Source organism: Vigna radiata, chromosome 1 (assembly GCF_000741045.1).
Source record: "Vigna radiata var. radiata cultivar VC1973A chromosome 1, Vradiata_ver6, whole genome shotgun sequence".
Classification (NCBI taxonomy): Eukaryota; Viridiplantae; Streptophyta; class Magnoliopsida; order Fabales; family Fabaceae; genus Vigna; species Vigna radiata.
Genome location: NC_028351.1, coordinates 19,162,342 through 19,184,430, shown reverse-complemented (window position 1 = coordinate 19,184,430; position 22,089 = coordinate 19,162,342). Strand labels below are relative to the sequence as shown.

General features: G+C 32.4%; 1 protein-coding gene and 1 pseudogene across 1 annotated transcript; one reads left to right on the top strand and one right to left on the bottom strand.

Moving 5' to 3' along the window:
- Positions 1-3,860: 3,860 nt before the first annotated feature.
- LOC106764150 lies at positions 3,861-7,299 on the bottom strand. Its single transcript, XM_014648385.2, has 2 exons — positions 6,707-7,299; positions 3,861-4,402 (listed from the first exon to the last, which is right to left on the bottom strand). Exons 1-2 carry the CDS (start codon positions 7,073-7,075, stop codon positions 4,190-4,192), a joined length of 582 nt encoding a protein of 193 aa, XP_014503871.1. The 5' UTR covers positions 7,076-7,299; the 3' UTR covers positions 3,861-4,189.
- Positions 7,300-19,817: 12,518 nt separating this feature from the next.
- On the top strand, positions 19,818-20,405 carry LOC106758791 (annotated as a pseudogene).
- Positions 20,406-22,089: the final 1,684 nt, after the last annotated feature.

Sequence of the window (22,089 nt, the reverse complement as noted above, 5' to 3'; positions counted from 1 at the left end):
TATATTTTAAAGCTGAGATTGTGGAAATCATAAATAGCTTTTTCTCCATTCTCTTTCTATTCTGTTTTGGAAGGGAACCTGTAATGAAATTCACAACACTGTCCATATTTGGCTCCTTTTTATGCTTATACTCAACTCATGCATACTATTCAGAAAGCAGAAGTTTAAACCTTATCCTTAGGATAATTCATTACATTTAATAGTTAATAAGTAACTATATTATTGCCTTAATATTAATTAGCATTGTATTATATATTATATTTAGTATATAGTTTTGTTAACTTGTAAGCTGGATATAATCTCATTATTGGTCATAAAAAATAAAGAAAAACAATATTTCCGTTTTGGTATTAGACAGGGCGCCATCTTCTTCTCCTCTCTATCCTCGTAAATCACCATGTCTGCCTCTAAAAGCTGTTTCATCCAACTGCAAAGAATTTATATTCTGTTAGTTTGTAAATAGAATTTATATTATGTAATTGTTAGGTAGTTCTGGCTTAAGAAAACAGATTGAGTTGGAAGTCAGAATTATATATAGGGTTGTTTTGTTTTAGAAATTTTAAGAAGGTGTACAAAATTTACAGCCCTTTAACTTCACTTTTATAACTTGTTAATCTCACGTTAATGGCTTAGCTTAATGCCTTATTTTTCATACGTTAAAATTTAACATCTACCACAGGTATCCAACATCTTCACATTCTATTTTTATAGGGTTTTTTTCATAACAAATTACCTCTAATTCACTATTTAAAAATTAATCCTACATATGATATTATAATAGTTGCTATTCGATAAATTCCTCATCACAATAGAGTATTACAATATTCTTAAGTTAGTTAGTCTAAATATATTGTTAGTTATGTCTATCAAAAGAAGATAAAAAACATATAATGTTTTATTTAACTAATACACTTTTAATCTGATTAATATTTAGACGTTTATGGGTTAAAAATGAATTTAAATTTGTTATTTATAAAATTTTCTTTACTTACATTTTTTATTACAAAATATCTTATCTAATATTATTAAAGTTAGATCCAATAGAACAATTTAACTGAAAATCAAACTTAATCAATTTACTAACAAGTTGTCAATTTGAGATTTGTAATAGCCTCATTAAAGTTTAAGAAAATTTTATAAAAAAATATAATTAGAAAAAGTAAAAACGTGACTCCGAAAATAGCCAGCAATCACATTATGAAATCGTGGTAACTCAATTCAATTGTCTTGGAGAATACTATTCCCACACTCATTTCAAATTCAATTTGTAAAATTTGGATTACAAATTCTTCTAACTAGGTATAGCTTTAAGAATTACACGGGTATCATAAAATTATACAAATTTCAGTTTTTGAACATTCTTAAGTTATTTACTAATTTTTAAAAACAAATTAGTAAGAAAACGGGATATAAAATGAAAATAATAATTTACACCGTTAAATATATATTTAATAATACAGTGATTCCAAAAGAAAAAAAATACACACTTCAACTAGTAACTTATTGAGTCAATAATCTATTACTTCATATAATCAAAACTTAACTAATTCAATTATCAGTCCAATCTTGATAACATTCACCTTTAGGAGAGCTATGTGAAAGTTAAACACATATATCTCATATTTTATATGATGACATCAAAACATGTTTTTAATAGTTTCTTTATGATGACAAGTTTTTTTAATAATGACAACAAAAGAATTATTGAAATATATTTTTTGCACACATATAGCAAAACTGTTGTTTATAACTGTAACTGTGCTTGAGTTAAATGTTATGCATATTCATTGTGCTTATTCATGTGATTATATATATGGCATGCATATTGATTGATTTAGATTGATAAAACTCTTTGCACATTGCATATTTGTATGAATTAATCGATTACCATGTTTATGTAATCTATTAGATTCATCAGATATCAGTATTTGCTTAACAGTGGCAAAAATGCAAATTCTAACCAATTACATTATATGTATAATGAATTAAAACTCGTGTCTTTGCTTATACTTGTTTACTGAGTGCATTGATAAGTATTTGGATTGAAAAGTGTTTCAAAATTTGCTTAAGTGTTATACTTAACTGATTACAGTTTTTTCTTAATCGATTAAAGCTTGTGTGTTTTGAAAACTTGTTTTTGTTAAGTCATAACTACCATAACGATCATATCTTTAAATGCTTTGACTTAGATTAGTTACTTAATCGATTACATGTTATGCTTAATCTGTTAAATGCGTTAAAATGTAATTTTGTTATAACAGTGTTAATTGTTGAATTGATTACATTAATAACGTAATCGATTAATTTGCATTTCATATCTGTAAAAGTTTTTTGAGTTCATAAATTGCAGGAGCCTCTTTTCTCCAAGAATCAAGAAGCATTTCATTTGGAAAGAAATCTAATCAAGGATTCTTGAAGAGTTGTTGTGTTTTCAAAAGTTTGATCAAATCTGCATTGTTAGGTGTTCTATTGGAAGATTAAGATTCTTTTGCATCTTGTGAAGATTGTGGTTTCCCTGTTGCTGTTGGCCAGGAAGAGAACTTTGAAGTTCTAACGACTTTGAGAGAGGTATCTCAAAGGGTTTACAGAAAGATGATTATTCTTTCTGTGTGTGTTTACTATAGTAGGTTCAGAGTTAGAGAGGAGAATACATTGAGAGGGTGTTTATGTATTTCTTGTTGTAGAACTTTATCTATACAGTGAAAGCCTTTCAATCTCAGGTTGATTGAAAGAAAACTAGAGATAAACATTGAGGCCGAATCAATATAAATTATGGTGTTGTTCTTTCTATCCTTTATCTCTTTCATTTTCTTATTTACTTTATTTGATTGCATCCTAAGAAAAGATTCAAAGATTTTAAAAAGAGTTTTAAAAAAATAATTTTTATAAAACAAAACCAATTCATCCCTCCTTTTGGTTGAGAAACTAGATCAATCCTTTTCTACAATCTTAATTATCACATCCATGTTAACTCTTTCAAAGGAAAAAAAACTTTCCTAGTGCTACTTATCAAGCTTTTTTTTTTCATTTTAATAAAATGAAAATTTAATATTTATAATAATTTCAATGTATTAAATGAAAATACATTATTATACTTCATTTTATACGACACTCTTTGTTATAATTTAATATATATATATATATATATATATATATATATATATATATATATATATATATATATATATATATATATATATATACACTAATTCATACAAATGATATTGAAAATTTTAAAGGGTTGGTCTTTTGCGTCCGTTTCAAGACTGGATTACTAATCAACAAATCTTGGAAAAAACAATCACTTCTAGATATAGAATATAATATATAGAATCTAATTCTAGAATTTCATTGATTTTTTCATCTTATTCTTATACATAGAAAATTAGACTCAATATTTTTACTGCAACTTGAAATAATCATACTTTCTCTATCAGTAATAGAGTATTCTATAAATTATGTTCAATAAAAGCTGTTTTATTGCACTCATATAACTATCTGATTCAATTATTCAATCCAAATGCGAAAAGAATATAGATATATTCTTTATAGATTCTTTTTGTACTTTAAATCGAAAGAGAGACTTATAGGAAAGAGTATCAAAAATTTATATATATATATATATATATATATATATATATAATATGTAAACAATTCATTTGCTATATTATTGTAATTTCTAATAATATATTTATTTAATGTTAGTTAAAATAGTAATCAATTAACAAAATTATAATAGTAAAAGTAAGAATAAAATAAAAAAATTATTTGTTTTGTACAGTGGGTATAGAGTATATTAATCATTGCCGAAGACTTGGGAAGAGGGCAAGTGAAAATTTTCATTTGGTAAGTACAAACTATATAAACATCAACACTTCATCATTATTAGAATAGCTACCTTAGAAGATTCCCAGTGCATGATATAAAACTATTTTCATACCACTCCAATCAGTAATCACAGTTTGGACAGCTACAAAGGAAAAAAAAGGTAAATATATCATCTACATAGAAAGATGACCTACACTCACTGAACAACATCTATGTATCATCAGACGAGACATCGCTTATTATTAACTTATAACACTTATGATTATATAATTAATCAACAAAACTTATGTCAGATGAACACATTTTGAAAGTGTTGAGAGATGCTTAAAATCCTATCACAGAAGCATCAATTGAAGTTCACTCACCAACCACGCTTCTTCAGAAAATCTTTAGTTCTCTTCCTCATGCGGGTGAAGACAATAACTACACAAGCCAAGATCCATGGAGGGAAGTTCACACCAGAGAAATTCAATTTCTTCAACCAATCCGGAGTATCCCTCGAAACTAGTGTTATCATAAAGATTATTAAAGCAACCCCAACCAAGATCCTTGTCACTGGTTTAATTAATGAGTCCTGCAAAAGAGAACTTTCAGCCAACGAAAATATTACATGAATTACATCTATGTTTTTATTAGGATCATATGAACTTCATATCATAGACAGATATCTAACATGATAATTAAGGTTTGAGGCATTTCAATTTAAAAAAAAAAAATTGTAGAGTATCTAGATCACTCGAGCAAAGGAGTGATTCAATCCCTGAATCTTAAGATATAATCTCCATTCACCCAGTCCAACTCCTACCCTGCCAAGTCCACCTACAACTCATGTGACACTCAATACTGACATGTGTGAATGGAGATTAAGTCTTAAGATATAGGGATTGAATGACTTCCTAGTTCTATGATAGGAGAATTAATAAGAACCCTCCAACTATTGAGTATGTTTATGTTACAAGGAAGAGGGGTGCTTCCTAGTTCTATGATAGGAGAATTATTAATAAGAACCCTCCAACTATTCAGTATGTTTATGTTACAAGGAAGAGGGGTGCAACAGAGAGTCAAAACCCTGTGAATTACAAACAGAACAAATAATGGAGGTTCTGTTAGTTAGGATAACAGAATATAAACAGGTGCGGTAGTTAGAGGGAGAGGCATCGTATTGGTCAGTTTGTATTGGGAAGGTCCCTGTTACTTAAATTACATGGAGGATTCTTTAATTTCTTTCAACAGAAGGTTATTTTCTTACCCCTGAACCAGTTTGCATCATGGCTAGGGTATGTTGCACAATCCAGGAATCAAACACCGTATAAATATCAAATAAACTTCACAGAATTTGCATGATTCTAAACTTCATTATTCTTGGACTGCCACTAAAATAATGTTGGAGTGTCTTGTATCCAGATTGCCCATCATGGATTTCAATCATTGCATACTCCAGAATCATAGAGCTGGTAGTGAACCACTCTCCCAAATAGAGAACATAAGTATCCCATAGCAGGTGTGTTACGATAACATGTGCTTATGAAAACTTCAAATGAATTCAATCCAATCACACAACATCCTAGTGTACGATGCTCACCTCTAAACAGCCTTGCATTCTTGATCCCTACCAAATCTGAAAAACAAAAAGGACTGGGAAAAACCAAAAGCTTTCCTTTTCTATTTTCTATTAAATATATTTTACTTGACACTTGTTTGTTCGTTTTCTCCTGTTAAGAATTTTTTTAACACAGGCCTTTAGTTCCATTTGCTCCACCAAATCCTCTAGACAACCAGATTATATGAAGCAAATATAAATGCTTCTCTAATCAACTGCAAACAAGCAGAGCATACAAGAATCCTTTTGTCACCATGACCTCTCAAAATATATATTTTTCAACCCTAGATTAATACAGTTAGCATTCATGGTTAACATATATGCATTAATGCTCCTTGGGCCTCTGCTATGGTCCGTGAAATACATCAATCATTGCAATGCTTCAACATACTTATATATACTCCAGTACATGAAATCAAGCACTATATCGATCAAGTAGGCAGGGTACTCTTATCCATGACAATCATATAGGCAAAAACATTTTGGATTGATGTTAGATAGTGAGAATGTGGAAGGGATACCATTCTGATATTCAGTTTGAATTAGGATATTGAGGCTACAATCAGAAAAGAATAAGAAAGTGAATAATAAGTCATGTGATTGATCATTCCAGGTTAGCATGATTGAATTCTTTTAACTCGGTCACAAAAGAAAACTTAATTTTCTTTCAGAAGTCATATTTATTCTAACTACTTACGAAAATGTTCATTCTCTATATCAAATCATTAGACAACAATGTTTCATATTCCCCTACCTTAACTCAAAATCATTGACATTTCTCCTCAATGCTAGTCTTCCTTTCCCAAACACTGTTAAAAATCTAGCTTACATGACTAACAATTACAAATTATTTACACGGCAACCTAATTTGAGTTACATTTTCATCAAAGATTTATTCACATGTTAGTTTTCCTTTCAAAAGTAACCATATCAACAGCGTTTTTGGTTAATTTTCATTTCAAAATATTATTACCTTAGGACAATTAAATAATTCGCTAACATGACTAAAAATTATAAATAATTTACAGCACAACTTCCTCCGATTTTGCAGTCAGCCATATATTCAACCACGTGTTAGCTTTCCCTTCAAGCATTCATTTTAACATTGTTTAGGAATAAGGCATCGAAACACAAAACAAATGAACATAATAAGTAAAATAAACTCTACTTTTTTACATAGACTAATATATTTCATTCAAATTTGAACTACAAAACACACACCTAGCTCAAATCAAAGAGTCTAAAAGCGTACTAATACCTTTAAGACAAAAAACATACCTTAGGTTCTCCATCAAGATGTACAACAGCCCCATCCCTATACGTCAACATGGACCTCCCATTCCTGGGATGAAACCGGACAGGAACGCCGCGCCCTCCGGCATTTGGATTGAATGCGAAGACCGACTTCAATCCGTACGTCTCGAGAATGTCCCGGACCTCGATCTGGTCCTGCTCCCACCCGCCCAATGGCGACTTGAACACCGCGATGGGGCCCCCGCCCTGCCTGTAGAGGTGGATCTCCACCTCGGGGACCTTCGTCCGGACGTGCTTCGCCCGCTCGCTCGTGCGGGGAGTGACCTCCTCCGGTGTCGCCTCCACCTCCTCGATTTCTCCCACCAGCAGGGGCGTCTTGAGGTCGCCGTCCATGATCGGTGCGGTTGCCGGCGAAGAAAAGGACGCGGAGTGTGGATCTAGAGGAAGAAGATAGGGTTGTTGTTGATGTTTGGAGGAATTATATATGTTTTGTTCGTTGCGGGGCTGAAGTTTTGTTGGATTGTTCGATGGAATTTTGTTGATGGAAGATTTGGGAAGAGGAATCAGAAACTTCAGAAAAGTGTTACTTATCTCTCAGTGTTCCTTTTGTTTAATTATGTTTTACTGTTGTTGTTGATAATATTAGATTCAATATCACTAAATAATCTTTTCACTCCTTTACATATTCTTTAAAAATTATTTTTTATTGAATAAATAAAATGTTTCTTAAAGTAGTTTCAGTCTTTTATGTTTATATATATATATATATATATATATATATATATATATATATATATATATATATATATATATATATGGGGTTTGTTAACACGCGTAACTCTGTTTTTCAGTTAGTACGTTTTAACAATGTGTAACAGATTATAATTGATAAAAATACCCTCATTTGTCATGGATGGTAAGTTTTAAAGTCAAAGATATTTAAATAATTTTCATTCTCAAAACTAAAAAAAAGAAATCCCCAAATTCTTACTCACCTCCCTGTTCCTCTCAACCCTTTCTCTTTCATCTCTCTCACTCCAACATTTTCTCTGCCATCCCTACAGTTGCTCCAATTGAAAAAAAAGAAACCCTTGCCTAACCCTGATCCACCTTCCTCACTTATCCAATTTGTTTTTCTCTCGTCTCCGTACTCTCCCTTAGCCACACACAACAACCCGTGACATTGTAATTTGTTACTCTTACTTTGTTCGTTCATTTGGAGGATGTGTTATTTATTTTCTCTTCTTATTATTATTAAATTTCATTTTTAAATTAAATCATGTAAATAAAACCTTCATAAATCAATTAAATTTTCATACATTATTTACACATCTACACCACATTTCATTATATTTTTAAAGAACAAGATATTTCCCTCTATTGTCCTTTTCGCTTTACACAAAGTGTTTCTTATTCCTTCCTCTATTGGTATGGGATACATGATGTAAGATTACAACCTAGAATTGAAAGAATTGTACTCTAGAGAGCTCTTCTATACCTATTTCTTTAATTTCCTTATGTCCCTTTTTTATCACTGAATCAACTTCTACATGTGTTTAGAATAAACTTTAACCACTATGCAAGATAAAAGCAATAAAATCATTTTTTACCTTTTAGATTTGGAAAGAGTAACATAAAGTGATAAAATTTATATTCATTTTACACACAATAATAAATATAAAATGATTATAAAAGAGTAAACTTTTTCAATTTTTAAAAAATATCTCTGATTCAAATTACCACCACCATCTTCAATTGGGTTGAGATGAGAGAAAAAATGTTGGAGTGATGACTGAGAAAATGTTGAGATGAAAGAGAAAATATCTCTGATGACAAAGGGTTTTTGATTATTTTTTTTCAATTGGACAACAATAGGGATGACAGAGAAAATGTTGGAGTGAGAGAGATGAAAGAGAAAGGGTTGAGAGGAATGAGGGAGATGAGTAAAGGTTTGGGGGTTTCTTTTTTTTTTAGTTTTGAGAATGAAAATTATTTAAATATCCTTGACCTTAAAACTTAGAATTCATAATAAATGAGGGTATTTTTGTCTACTATAATCCGGTACACGTTGTTAAAACATACTGAAAAACAGGCGTACGTGTTAACAAACCCCTATATATATATATATATATATATATATATATATATATATATATATATATATATATATATGTTAAAAAAACACTAACAATAAATTTAAAGATATTTTAATAATTTTAAAATTTAATTTAAAATAAAAAAATAAAGGGTATTTATTTTTTGGATGATCAGTTCACGTAGATGAGTAGTTATTATCTTTTATTATATACTTTTTAAAAGGTAATTGTTTTTTAAAATAAATAAAAAAAAGTAGTTGTTATTTAAAATAAAAAATAAAATAAAAGGTAATAACTATCCATAGACCAATCAGATGACAAATAATTAATTTTTATTTTTTTATTTTAAATTAAAGTTTAAAATTATTAAAATACCCTTGATTTAAAGTTAGTTTTTTTTTTTAATAGGAACTCTTTTGTAACCTAAACCTTAGTACACCCTACCAAAATGTACCAATTAGAAAACCCACGTAAGGGTATTTTAATAATTTTTTGAAAAACAGAAACGTTCACCATAGTTTTAAGATTAAAACTAAGAACTAATCAAAATTAAGACTAAAATTAAAGTTATCAAAACTAAACTATCAACAAGAAAAATACAATTGTTGTTATTATGGATTCTAATTTCATTGTTCCAAAAGATATACTATTCATTTCTGTCATATCTTCTTCGTTATTCATTCGTTATAAGTGATAGATTCTTGAAGCACTGCAAAAATAACACAATTAATTATGTTTGCACACTAATATTTAAAGTTTAATGTAATTTGTAATATGTGAAAGATATATATTATTACTTTAGTCTAATCACCTCTGATTCCTTCTTGAATTATGATTTTGATATAAGACATGAGAGTAGGTACATGTTTATGAATCTTACTATTTGTTACACTAAACATGGTAATGAAAATAATCACATATAAAGTCATAAATTGACATGCGAAAATTAATAACTTAAATATCAATAAGTTCCAACATTTATTGTACTTGAATTCTAATTAAATTTGAAATATTTGAAACATAGATTAATATTAGTATAATTAAGTAGATGATAAGAAAAAGAGTTACACTTACATTTGCAACATGGATTTCAAGTCAGGTTTCATCTTCTTGTGCAGAAAAAAAAAACCCATACAATTGTGCAATGTCTTGGTATGATGACCATTAATATTCAATGGACTCTATCAGTAATAACAAATAGTTAGTCGATTAATTGGTAAACCTTCATAAGATACTACATTTAGTAACAAATACCCATCAATGTATGACACAAAGTACATCTATCTTTCTAACTTAGACATATATGCTTGCAAATATGTTTGCTTGTGATCAATTGTGTTTCTATATTGTTGAATGGTCTGAGGTTCAATAAATCCATGCATGAAAGCCCGACCTTGTTCTACAATATTTGTGTCCATGTATCTATAACCAGAAAGTTAAGTCTATATTAAAAAGTAACAATTCCAAGATTTAAATATGGAAGACAATGAAAAATCTTACATGCATCATAGTAGTTTTATTGAAATATTCAACATCTTGTCTCCCCTAATGACCTTTATTACATCATTTAAAGTAATATACACTAACACATGATACTATAGGCCAAATACTTTTAACTCCCACTCTAGCACCATCAGTCCTTTATTCAACCTGTGTAATTTTGTCATAAGCTTTGCTAGAGGATTATCCTCTACTTTTGCCATGTCATCATCTTCATGGATAATAGGTTGACGCATGAGTTGCTTCTCAGGACGGAAGAACTGAAATAAAGATTTTCAAATTTATGAATAATTTATTTATAAAATGTTATATAAAATTACTAAAGAATAAAAATATAGTAACTGTGATGGGCCAAAGTACGACGTGATCAATGCTTTAGGCCAAACTATAAATGTGTTTATAATCACAACACGGCAGCCACAATCTTCACAAGATTGAGAGAAGTAGTCGATCACGTTTCAAACACCTCTATGTGCAGTATGATTGATCTGTCTTTCAACACAAACACTTGCTCTTCAAACAACCAACAAAGAATGATCACCACAGTCTTCTTGATGAGTTCTTGGAGCCTAGCACGTTCTGTTAATCAGATAAGAATAAACGAAAGCGTTATATACTCAAAGAATTATAACAGATAGTAGCATTCAGACCAACTTAATTGATTACGCATTTAATGCTTTTGACTCACAATCAATTCTTGGTCAAAGATATAAAATATAGCCGTTAGACATCACAAGCATTAACAAATTTTCAAAACGTAATTAACTAAGTCGAATAGCTTGCGAATACAGTCGACTTTATAACACTTCATTGTAGTTTTGGAAAACTTTCTTTCCAAAAAATTCACAACACACTTTGAAAAAGTTTGTGCAAAGCCACTAGTTTTAATCGAATTGCTTCATAATGAAGTCAACTTAAAACTGTTGTTTTGCCACACATTATAAGTTCAACAAAAGTGCATGTGATTTTTCTTTTCCAAATCATATGTTATGCAATCACAAATAATATTTCATGCAAAACACAATGAATTGCAGTAATTACAGAATCGACACAAACATGTTCTCAAATAATCATAAACATGAAAGTTATGAACATGTAACACATATCATTACATTGTTATTAATGATGTGTTGTCATCATCAAAAACCAGAAGCTTAGTGAGATTGTAAAGTTTAGCTAAACCAGTGCCCCCCTTATCAACAATTTCAACAGCATAGAATATAAACTTACAAACATAGAAACAAGTTAGTAGTAATTGCACTAGAAGTTTGTCTCTTCTCCGCCTTTTTTATCATAAGCAAAAAGATGAAACATACTTCCACTAAACATGTTCTCCCCCTTAATAAAGCAATTTATGCAATATACTAGAATAAGAAAAGGATTTTATTAATTTAGGAAATTGTCATTACAGAAGAAGGGAAAAATAAAGACATAAAAATCAACAAGCCAAAATAAAGCAAACAAGCTACCTAATCTAGAATTCTGAACTAGATGGTTTTTTCGGAGGTTGAAGATTTAGGAGATTTTCAATTTTGCCAAGACGGGTGTCAAAATCTTCAAACTTCTCAATCACATATACCTCAAGAGTTTGTTGATCAGCAACTGCATTCATGTTTATTTTCGGTTTTGCATTATAAACACTTAATTTCGTTTCTCAAGTATTAAATAATCAACAAATCACATGACTATCTAGGCCAATGAGTTTCTAGGGAAAATGATATTTGGTCTTACCATTTATATTACTTGATACGATTTGATACACTTGCCAGAGTCTTAATAGTGTCTTATCTCTATATATTTAGTTCTATAATGCATTATTGGGTTCTAGGTTAAGTTTATGGCACTGGTGTTGTCACATTTCAGAGAAATGTGATCAAGGAAGATATCAAAATCTTCCAATTGTTGTTTCATCCATAAGATTTGGGCACAACAGTTGCCTGCAACAATATATTCTGCTTCTGTGGTATATAAAAGCTACACATGCTTGTTTTTTTGAGTGCCAAGACACCAAAGAGCAGCCCAGAAAATGACAAGTACCACTAGTACTTTTCTTATGAATTTTGCAGCCCCCATAATCAGCATCAGAATAACCTATTCATCTAGGCATTGCATCAGAAGGATACCAAAGACCAAAAGAGGTAGTTCCTTTAAGATATTTTAAGACTTTCTTAATAGTTGTTAGGTGGGATTCCTTAGGATTAGCTTGGGACCTAGCGCACACACAAACACTCTACATAATGTCTGGTCTACTAGCAGTAAGATATAACAATGATCCTATAATACCTTTAAACAATAGTCATCCGTTTTCTTAGTGGTCTTGGCTCACAAACTAAATTGATGTTGGATGCTTCAACTAGAGACAATATCAAATGAAAGACCCATGATGAAGCCTATGAGTTGATTGAAAATATGGCTGCCAATGATAATGAGATGTACAGTGAAAAAGGAGCTCCAGCCCAACCCAAGAGAGTTCTACAATTATAGTCTTATGATGTCTTTCTTGCTCAGAACAAGATCATTACTCAACAATTGGAGATCTTGACAAAGAGAATGTTGCAACCAAAAAAGGAACTTCAGAATATGGCATAGGTTCAATAGCAACTTTGTGAGCTATGTGTTGATGACCATATTAATGGTCAATGTGCAGTGCCCAAAAATCTCAATGAAGATGTTAACTACATGGGCAACCAGTTTCGTCCAAATAATTACAACCAAGAGTGGAAATCTCACCCAAGCAATGGACAAGGACAATTTGGGCAAACTGGTGGACAATTCAATAGGCCACCACAATAGTAGCAACAATAGTGGCAACAACAACCCTCTCTGGCTGACAGAACCACGAGGCTTGAAGAAACTTTCCATCAATTCATGCAAGAAACTGCCTCTATACAAAAAAGCACAAACACTACTATAAGGAATTTGGAGATGCAGGTTGGTCAGATAGCCCAACAGTTGAAGGAAATGTCTTTCAAAGGTTTTGGGGCTAATACTGAAGTTAACCCTAAGGAGAAATGCAAAGTTATTGTGGGTGTAAAAGATAAGAGGGAAAAAGAGAAAGAAAAAGAAGAGAGTGAGAGAAAAGAAAAGAAAAAAAAAAGAGGAAGAAAAAGAAGAAAAAAAAGTGAGATTGAGGAAAAAGAAAAAGAAGAAGAAGAGGAGAGAAAACAAGAAGAAGTTGAGAGAAGAAAAGAAGAAAAAGAAAAAATGGAAAAAATTGAAAAAAATGAGAACAATTTTCACCACCCTGAGGAATGTTCTAAAGAAGAAAAAAAGATGCAATCAGGGTGCTTTAATAAGATCTTCAAGAAATTGGGGATAAAAATTCCTGTGACTGAAGCATTGCAATAAATCCCTGAATATTCCAAGTTTTTTAAGAAGCTCCTCAAAAGAAAGAAATATCTAAAGGAGGACACAACTGAGATACAGGGGTGTTGACAAATTGGCAAGTGTACCAAATCGTACAAGTAATATAAATGGTAAGACCAAGTATCGTTTTTCCAAGAGACTCGAAAGGCTTTCTCGTTCACGTGAATTAAAATAATAAGACTTTGAAAATAAAAATTAATAAATTGGATTTGAGAACAAAAATATTAACATGCAAAATAAAGTTGATTCAATTGACAAAAGAAAACAATGGATGAATGAATGTTTTTGGGGGTTTACAATTTCATCTAATCCGTCCTCTCTTATCTACTCCTCTTGAATATTAGTTTGATTAATTAATTGTTATGTGACTTTCTTAGCCTACCCTTAACCCGANCCCTCGGCGAAAAGAGCCTAATATTAACTACTGGCTTGCTATCCCTAGCCTCCCCTAGTAATTAATACCGCATTATAAACAGAATTTAACGCAATTGATCGTCCTACCCCTATCCCTAGGTGATATTGCAAAATCAAGGAATTACCAACCAGTTCATATCATTATTGTACGTCCCCATATTAATAAAGACAAACATCAGTTACCGAATGAGTTAAACGATAAAGGCCTTAAGCACAGATGATAACCCAACAATTATCAATCAAAACATATGGAGACCATATAAATAATCAAGAGTTTCAATAAAAGAGAGTATCAAAAGATTACATTGTTTCCCCCAACAACAATAGGGTTTAGTTCACCATAGACAAGGTGAAACTAGATGAAAAATGGAAGAAGAATGGAAGAGCAAACCCTAGAAAAGATGAAAAGGAGNCTAAGCATCCAAGANATCCTCTCNAGAGAGCAAAATTAGGTNTGGNCNTTCTCCCTTGTCAAAAGAATAACTCTGAACTCGAAATAGGGGTATTTANAGGTGAGGAGCGCAAAAGAAAACAGGCCCAAGCCCAGCGAGCCACCGCCCGACGGTTTAAGTGTGCCGCCCGGCGGTTTCCCATAATCCTCCAAACCGCCCGGCGGCAATCGCCACCGCCCGGCGGTTTCCCTCAAAACCGCCCAGCGTCAATCGCTATGCCTACTCCTCGCCCTGGACCGCCCGACGGTTTAAGTGTCGACTCTTCAAATCTTCATTTTTCTGCTCTTTTCTTGAGTCAACGACCTGTATCTTTAACTCCATTCTCCACTTTCTCAAAATAGCTACAAAACAATGCAAAACAAGCATAATATCGCTAAAAACAGATTTTGACTCTCTACAGACTCATTTATTGAGTTTTGCTTGATTCTAGGCTCATTCCAAGTAGTAAAGGGCATAATTCGGTCCAAATTGACATATGAAATAACTGTTTTTCAACCTTCATCAAGGGGGATTCAATGTGATCTTGCAAAAGGCACTCCCTCCTAAGGTTGAAGATCCAGGAAGTTACACTTTTCCTTACGCTATTGGGATCCGCAAAATAGGGAAAGCCTTAATTGATTTGGGGTCCAGTATCAACTTAATGCCCTTAACTGTTCTTGAAAAGATTGGTGGCCAGGAAGTTAAGCCGACAATGATGTCTCTTCTTATGGAAAATGGATCCCCCAAAAGGCCCTATGGTGTTCATCAAGACTCTCTGAAGGAACATGAAGGACTGAGACAACGCTTACCTGTGCAATTCAACAAAAAGCTTTGGGTTGTTAAAGAACTCATAGTTGATGGTCTGATAGAGATTGAATCTCCAACTTCAAGGAGAACCAAAAAAATGAATAGGAAGCTGCTAAAAAACAGTTGGTGTGCTGAAGGAAAGGATGACACCAAAATAAAAGATGAGACATGAACTTATTGGGTCAAGCTAGTGACGTTAAAGAAGCGCTTGCTGGGAGGCAACCCAGTTTTCTGAACTTTTCCTATTGAATTTAATTTTTTTTTTATTTTTTTTATTGTGCTCTGCTTGAATGAATTGAACTGCTTTGATTCAACTATGCTTGTTTTGTGATGAGTATTGCTTTGTGAGATTCTGGTGTTTGATTGATGTTGAGATGATGCATGATGTGATATAGGTGATGAATCACAATGTATGAAACACGTGCTTGAGATAAAATTTGATTGAGATACTGAGCAGGGTGTTTTTCTGAATTCTAGGACTTGAGAGTTTACGTGTGTGAGTTTTAGGCTTCAGAGTTACTTGTAAATAATTTCTATTACTTTGAAAGCATGAATGATTTTGCCAAATTTTCTGTGATTAAACTACTTGCTTGCAGGTTTCATATGATCAAGGTCATCTTTTGTTATCCCTTATTCTTTTAGCCTTCACATGATTTTTGCCCAATGAGAAGAGAACAATTTGTTCTAACCTTTGAACTTTGAACCCTATGCATGTTTTGAAATAAACCTTTTTGAAAATTTTTACCTTGAGTTAAGTTGAGAACATTTGATGAGATACTGATAAAGGTTCAAGTTTGGGATTGCTAGGTAGCAATCCACTTCTCTGGGCAGTGAGCAATTGAAAAACAAAAGTAAGAGAAAGACAAAAGAAAAGAAAAGAAAAATCAAAAGAAAAGATAAAGGTCACTGCAAGGGAAAGCTGGGAAAAAGAAAGAGAGTTTGTGTTTAAATGATAAATTCATAAATGTCTCTCTTAACTCAAGAAATTTTGCTGACCAGAAAAACCAATTTCCTTCTTTGAATTGAGTAATACACTTTTGAGTGCTTAAGTGATACACTTTCCTTGGTGACGAGTAGTTCTTTGAATTTCTGATTGCATCTTTGCTTGGTTGATTGATCATTCTTAAGGATAGCATCTGTTGAAAGTGTATGAGGATCACATTGATTTTGATTTAATTAAGGCATCTGCACATCTTGACTAAGATCTTTGAGCTGGATTGATAAAAGTGATTTCATGTCTTGGAAAAAAATAATTTGAAAAAAAAATGTTGTCATTGTAAGTAATTATTCTGAAAAGTTGAGTTACATTCTATTTTGCTTGAGGACAAGCAAAGTTCTAAATTTGGAGTTTTGATAACGGTTTAAAACACCATTATTTGTGATGTGATTTTGATACAAAAAACACCCTTTTTCACTTAGAAACTTGCTTGGACTCATGCTTTTTCATTAATTTGTGTGAATAAGAGAGTTGAGGTTGATTTCAATGATTTTATGACTAATTTCACTTGTTTTGACAGAGATTAAAGTAATACTGGAAGCAGAGATGAAGAGCCAAGAAGATAGAGCTCAAAAAGGCATGAAAAAACACCTGAAGGAGGGACAACATGAAGCCTGGGCCCTTGAATGAAAGCTTGAGCGAGGAAAATCGACGTCCACCGCTTGGGTGCCCTCCCTAGACGCCTGGGCGACGAGGTCTCGAAGCTTAGGCATCCAACTTGAAGCCCGGGCCTTACATGAGGATCTTTCAACACCTCGCTAAATGGGACGCCTGAGCGTCGACTTTTCGTAGATCAAGCCCTGTTTATGCTCTATTTCGACTCTATTGGACCAATAGAATTTGATTATATAAATTATGTTAGAATAGAGGAGGGAAAGAAAATTTTGCAATTGGAAAACTAAGAAAAGTAAAATGGATGACAGGAAAATGATAAAATGAAAACAAAAAAAATTGATAGGAAATAGAAAAAGAATACTATATCGTTTATTATTAGTATCTCTGATAATATTGCTTTCAAATAAAGATATAAATACTATAATATTTTATGCAACGGATATAATATCAAATATATTACTTCACTCCATAATATAACCTTATATTCAAAATTTTCGAAATCATCACGTTTTTCTCTTTATTATGTAAATTATTTTCAATAGTGATATTTTAACATATAAAATTTGTATATTTATTTGACATTATTTTATCTCATCTTTTACTTTTACATTTTTTAAAAAATATAAAAATTTATTTTTTTATAATTATTATATACTGTGCATAAGATAAGAGTATGTCATCATCTTATCATTACTTAAATACTTTTCAGTTAAACAGATGAAGCTTAGTATTATATATATATATATATATATATATATATATATATATATATATATATATAATTATAATTATATATGTGGTGAGTCTTTTAACATTATATCTCATGCTAAAATATGTACATTTTAAATATATAATTAAATATTAATTGATAGTTTAAAAGTAAATTAATATATGAGAAACAATATATTTAATAAACAACAAACTTCATTGTGATGTTTATGAAGAAGTAAACTTTAAACAAAAATAACTCTATAAATCAATTTGTAAAATAAAATTTATATCTATTCATAATTTAAATTGATATTATTTTTAGTCAAAAAGAAATACATGTATCTATAAAACTAGATTGATTAAGTGAGTCTCATTAGGAATCTAAATTAATCAAAAGAGTCTTGTGGTGGACCTTGAGCTTATTTATCATTCACTCTCTTTACAGCTAGGTAATTAGAAACACTTAGCCTCTAAGTAAAGAAAATGATTTCAATATCCGAAGTTGATTTATTGTTGAAGAATTAGGTCAACTGTTAATTCTTCGTTCAACCAATGGTCACTAGTAAAAAATTGTATTTTTAACTTGTATATTACGTTTCGGTTTTTCTAGAACCGAAGCGTATCGAAATACGGTGGCAATCTTATAATTTTTGAAACACTATATATCTCAATTGTTAAGCAACCAATGTCTAAAGAGAATATGATCTCGGTTGCCAAGGTGAATCGAGACATAAACCTCATGTGACAAAGATACTGCCTTGGTTAGTAGATGGACCGAGGCATAATAAGTCTTGGGCTTTGATCGTGGGACCTTAAAGCCAGGAAAACCTACCATCTGGGTAGCAAAAGAGGAAACTTTTCCCTAAAATCCTAGAACCTCTCCTTTTCTCCTTTTTCTTGACGATGTGCGATGGCGGTGAGAGCGCGCCACGGTGTGGTGAGAAAGCGATGACGGTGATGCGATGGCGGCTGCGATGGCAAAAACTCTTTTCTTATGGAGCGGTGAGGACGTGGCGGCGACAGCCTAATGGCGGTTAGGCGCTGGATCTGCGTTTCTCTTCCTTGAGTTTTTGTTTTTGTTTCTCTGTAAGTGGATGGCAAAATGGATTTGGGAGTTCTGCTTCTTAGTTTGTTCTACGGCTTTTGATTGCTCGTTGGGAAAGAAGAGAAAGAAAGAAAGGGAGAATCTTGATGGCAACAGTGGAGTGGTTGAAGCGTCCCTGGTAAACATTGCTCCAATCTCCGCCAGACTTGAACCTCAGCCGCTCGGAGAAGTTTTCAGTGGCAACCGGATCTCCTCTGCCGTATACTTGCGGAAGGTGTAGCGCATGTCGGCAAGCCTAGCCGCCATTCCAATTGCGTCCTTCTGCTTGCAGAACTTGATCCTTCGGTTAAGCACGTCTCTCTGGCGTCTGAGTTCCTCGATCACCCTCACCATCTTTGTTCTCTCCCCTACTGCCCTCTTGAGTTGCGTCTCCGCCCGCGTCTTGGCCAATGTCCATATTTGAAGCCTATTGGAGAGCTCTGATTGCACCTCCGTCACATCCACGCAGTTCACACAAGGTTGGTCCCAAGTTTTTCATTCCGCCATAGATCCTATCACAATTGCATTAATTCAACATTTTCTTTCCTGTTTCTTTTATTAATTTCACTTCTTATTCAAATATTTTTTCTTGTTCTGATTTGTTTGGTAGTGAGATACATTTTATGTTTCTTGTTCATATTGTTTTCTGAGTCAAATTTTTCAAAAGGCATTTCTTGAAGTCCATAATAATAAACTACCTTGTGACATGAAGTTTGATTATATTTGGGTCTCTTTTCTTCTATCTTGTTGGAGTTTGTCATTCCTTATCTCTCTCAGATTTACCATTTCGTTTTTCTTAGGGATATAATATCGAGCATGTGGTGTGCTGCCAACGCACTTCACAACAATATCCTAAATGTTCATCATGACTTATTACCTGTTTACTTTTTTTGTCAACTTTATGACTCATTTTAACTTCATTTATGACTAAAATGACCCATCTGAAGCTCTATACTTGGTGCAGAAGCAGAGTGAAAGTTTGTAGCGAAAGAGAAAGCATGTCAAGTGGAACGACATACTAGTGTTATACATGGAGGTAGCTAATCTGGCTTGAAAGGAGAGATGCAATTTGCCCTTACTGTGCAATGGAGGCTTTGTGCAAGAACTATACGAGATGCCACGAGCAGTTTCAAGGCAACAAGGGTTTTCATCACAAAGGCAAGATTTTCATCACGTCTCGGACATTATGGATGTTGTAAGACATGTTATGGAGGAAAGAGGTTCCGAGCCAAAAGTTGGAGTTAGAGATGGTGTTGACAATTTCATGAGATAGAGAATGCCTGGAAGCTACACAAACTTTGATGTCAGAAGGAGGTTTGGCAACACCCCTCTTCCTGATCAGACTTGGGGGGTCTATACCTCTGGTCCTTATCTCATATTTCATGGTCAACCTCCAGGGTTCACTGTCTCTAACAATAGTGGCTCAAGAAGTGGTTTTGGGCATGTTGATTTTGTTCAATACTTTCTTACTCCTAGACTTGAAGAACTCATTGAGCAACACATAACCAATGATTGGCTTGGTCCACTTCCTGCATCATACTCTTATATTGATGTAATGTCAACAATTAAGATCACAAATGAACACCTCCTATCTGATTCTCACTATGCAGTTTGTAATGTGTGTGAAAAACATGTAAAAGTTAACCTTCTAGGAAGTTTCCAGCAACTGTGCATAATGATACCTTTTACAGCCTCGGTTTAACTCTAAACTGAGGCATAAGACCCCTCCCCCTCTACTGTCTCGGTTCGTCAGCAACTGAGGCCAAAATTATGGCAAAAAAAAAGTAAAAAATGGAACATCCTCTATTGCCTTTGTTGCATTTCAACTGAGGCAAAAGCGTACACATTTTTGTCTTGGTTCACAACCGAGACAAAAAATCTACCACTTTTTGTCTCGTCTGTATATACTTTGTTGTCGTTTTCCTTTACTGTACTAATGGGTGCATCTTGAAGATAATACCAACCAATACATTAGAATCAATGACTAACAAAACAATTTGAACAAGATTTAGTTGCCTTAATAATCCATGAATATGAAATCTATTGTAAGGGCCCTTTTATTTTAAAGCCAATTGGGCCTTTGCAAAAGGCCGTAGCCCAACAAACCCTAGGCCACTTGAGCCTTAGAGGAGGGGGGTTTAGTTTTCAGAAACTACTTTGCCATTCTGCAAAATCTCACACTCTCTCTAAGAACCCTAACCCTAATTCCTCTGCCTTCTCTCTACCACTTCAGAAAATTGAGCCAACCAATCTTTAATTTCTTGCTGCCAAATTACTCCTAGTGCGAAGAGCTTCAAATCCCACCGAATATTTCTTGTTTTGTTCGGTAAGTAAATTTTCCCTCTTCTCCTTCTTCACTGTTCATGTTCAAGATTTTATCTTTTTCTGATTCCTGAACTCTATGCGGTTTTTGTCTTTTCGTTCTCATTTTTATTCTAGCTCAAAAAGGGATAAAATCCATCACTCGTTCGATTATCCGTAAGTTCCTCTGTGTCCTAACTAATAAGGGCACTCTAAAAGCTTGGGTTGAGCTTGCTGTTGTTTATTTCCAGGTAAGGGGAGCTTTAATTATATAAATATAGTTTGTTTGAATTTTTATGGTTTGATTGGAGTTTATACTATGGTATGTTAAACTGTTTTTGTGAATGAATGAATCTGTTGTTATCTTTCGCATGAGAGGTGTAACTGTAGTATATTTTTGGTGCATATATATATATATATATATATATATATATATATATATATATATATATATATATATATTAGTGGTGATATGAGATTCTGAAATTACTAAATTCTTATGTATCGTGATTTCGAATGATAAGGTCATATTTGGGGAAAATGACAGTATGTATATTTGGACTTGTTTTGATTTGGATTGGGTATTGATATGGATATGTGGTGCTCTTAAGTATTATGGTAAGTTTTGAAATGGTTTAGATTGACTTCCTGTGCATTTGACTTGGTGATACAAATTTAATGGGCGAGTATTGGTTCTGGATATACTGAGGTACATTTTGTGTTATTGGGAATTCCATTTATGTTGTCGATTTGGTGAAGGGGACTTGGGCTGTGTAGTATTTAAGTCTGTGAGTGGAAGTGAGGTACTGATTTAAGGGAAGGGAGGTCTAGAAAACAGTACAATGTTCATAATACCCAAACTTAGAGTGTTAGTATACCTTTTCTGTTGGTAGGACAGAGGGAACAAATTAAAATGAACAAAATTAGTTTAAATATATATATATTTTTTAGTTTATGTACGTAACATATATATATATATATATATAATTTAGTCAATGTACGTAACATATATTTATATATAATTTAGTTAATGTACGTAATATATATATATATATATATATATATATATATATATATATATATAT

Bases quoted from the DNA above. Each gene is read 5' to 3' on its own strand.
- LOC106764150 (XM_014648385.2), bottom strand. From the start codon at position 7,075: ATGGACGGCGACCTCAAGACGCCCCTGCTGGTGGGAGAAATCGAGGAG. The intron at 4,403-6,706 runs GTATGTTTTTTG...TCTCTTTTGCAG, and splicing joins ATCTTGATGGAGAACCTAAG to GACTCATTAATTAAACCAGT.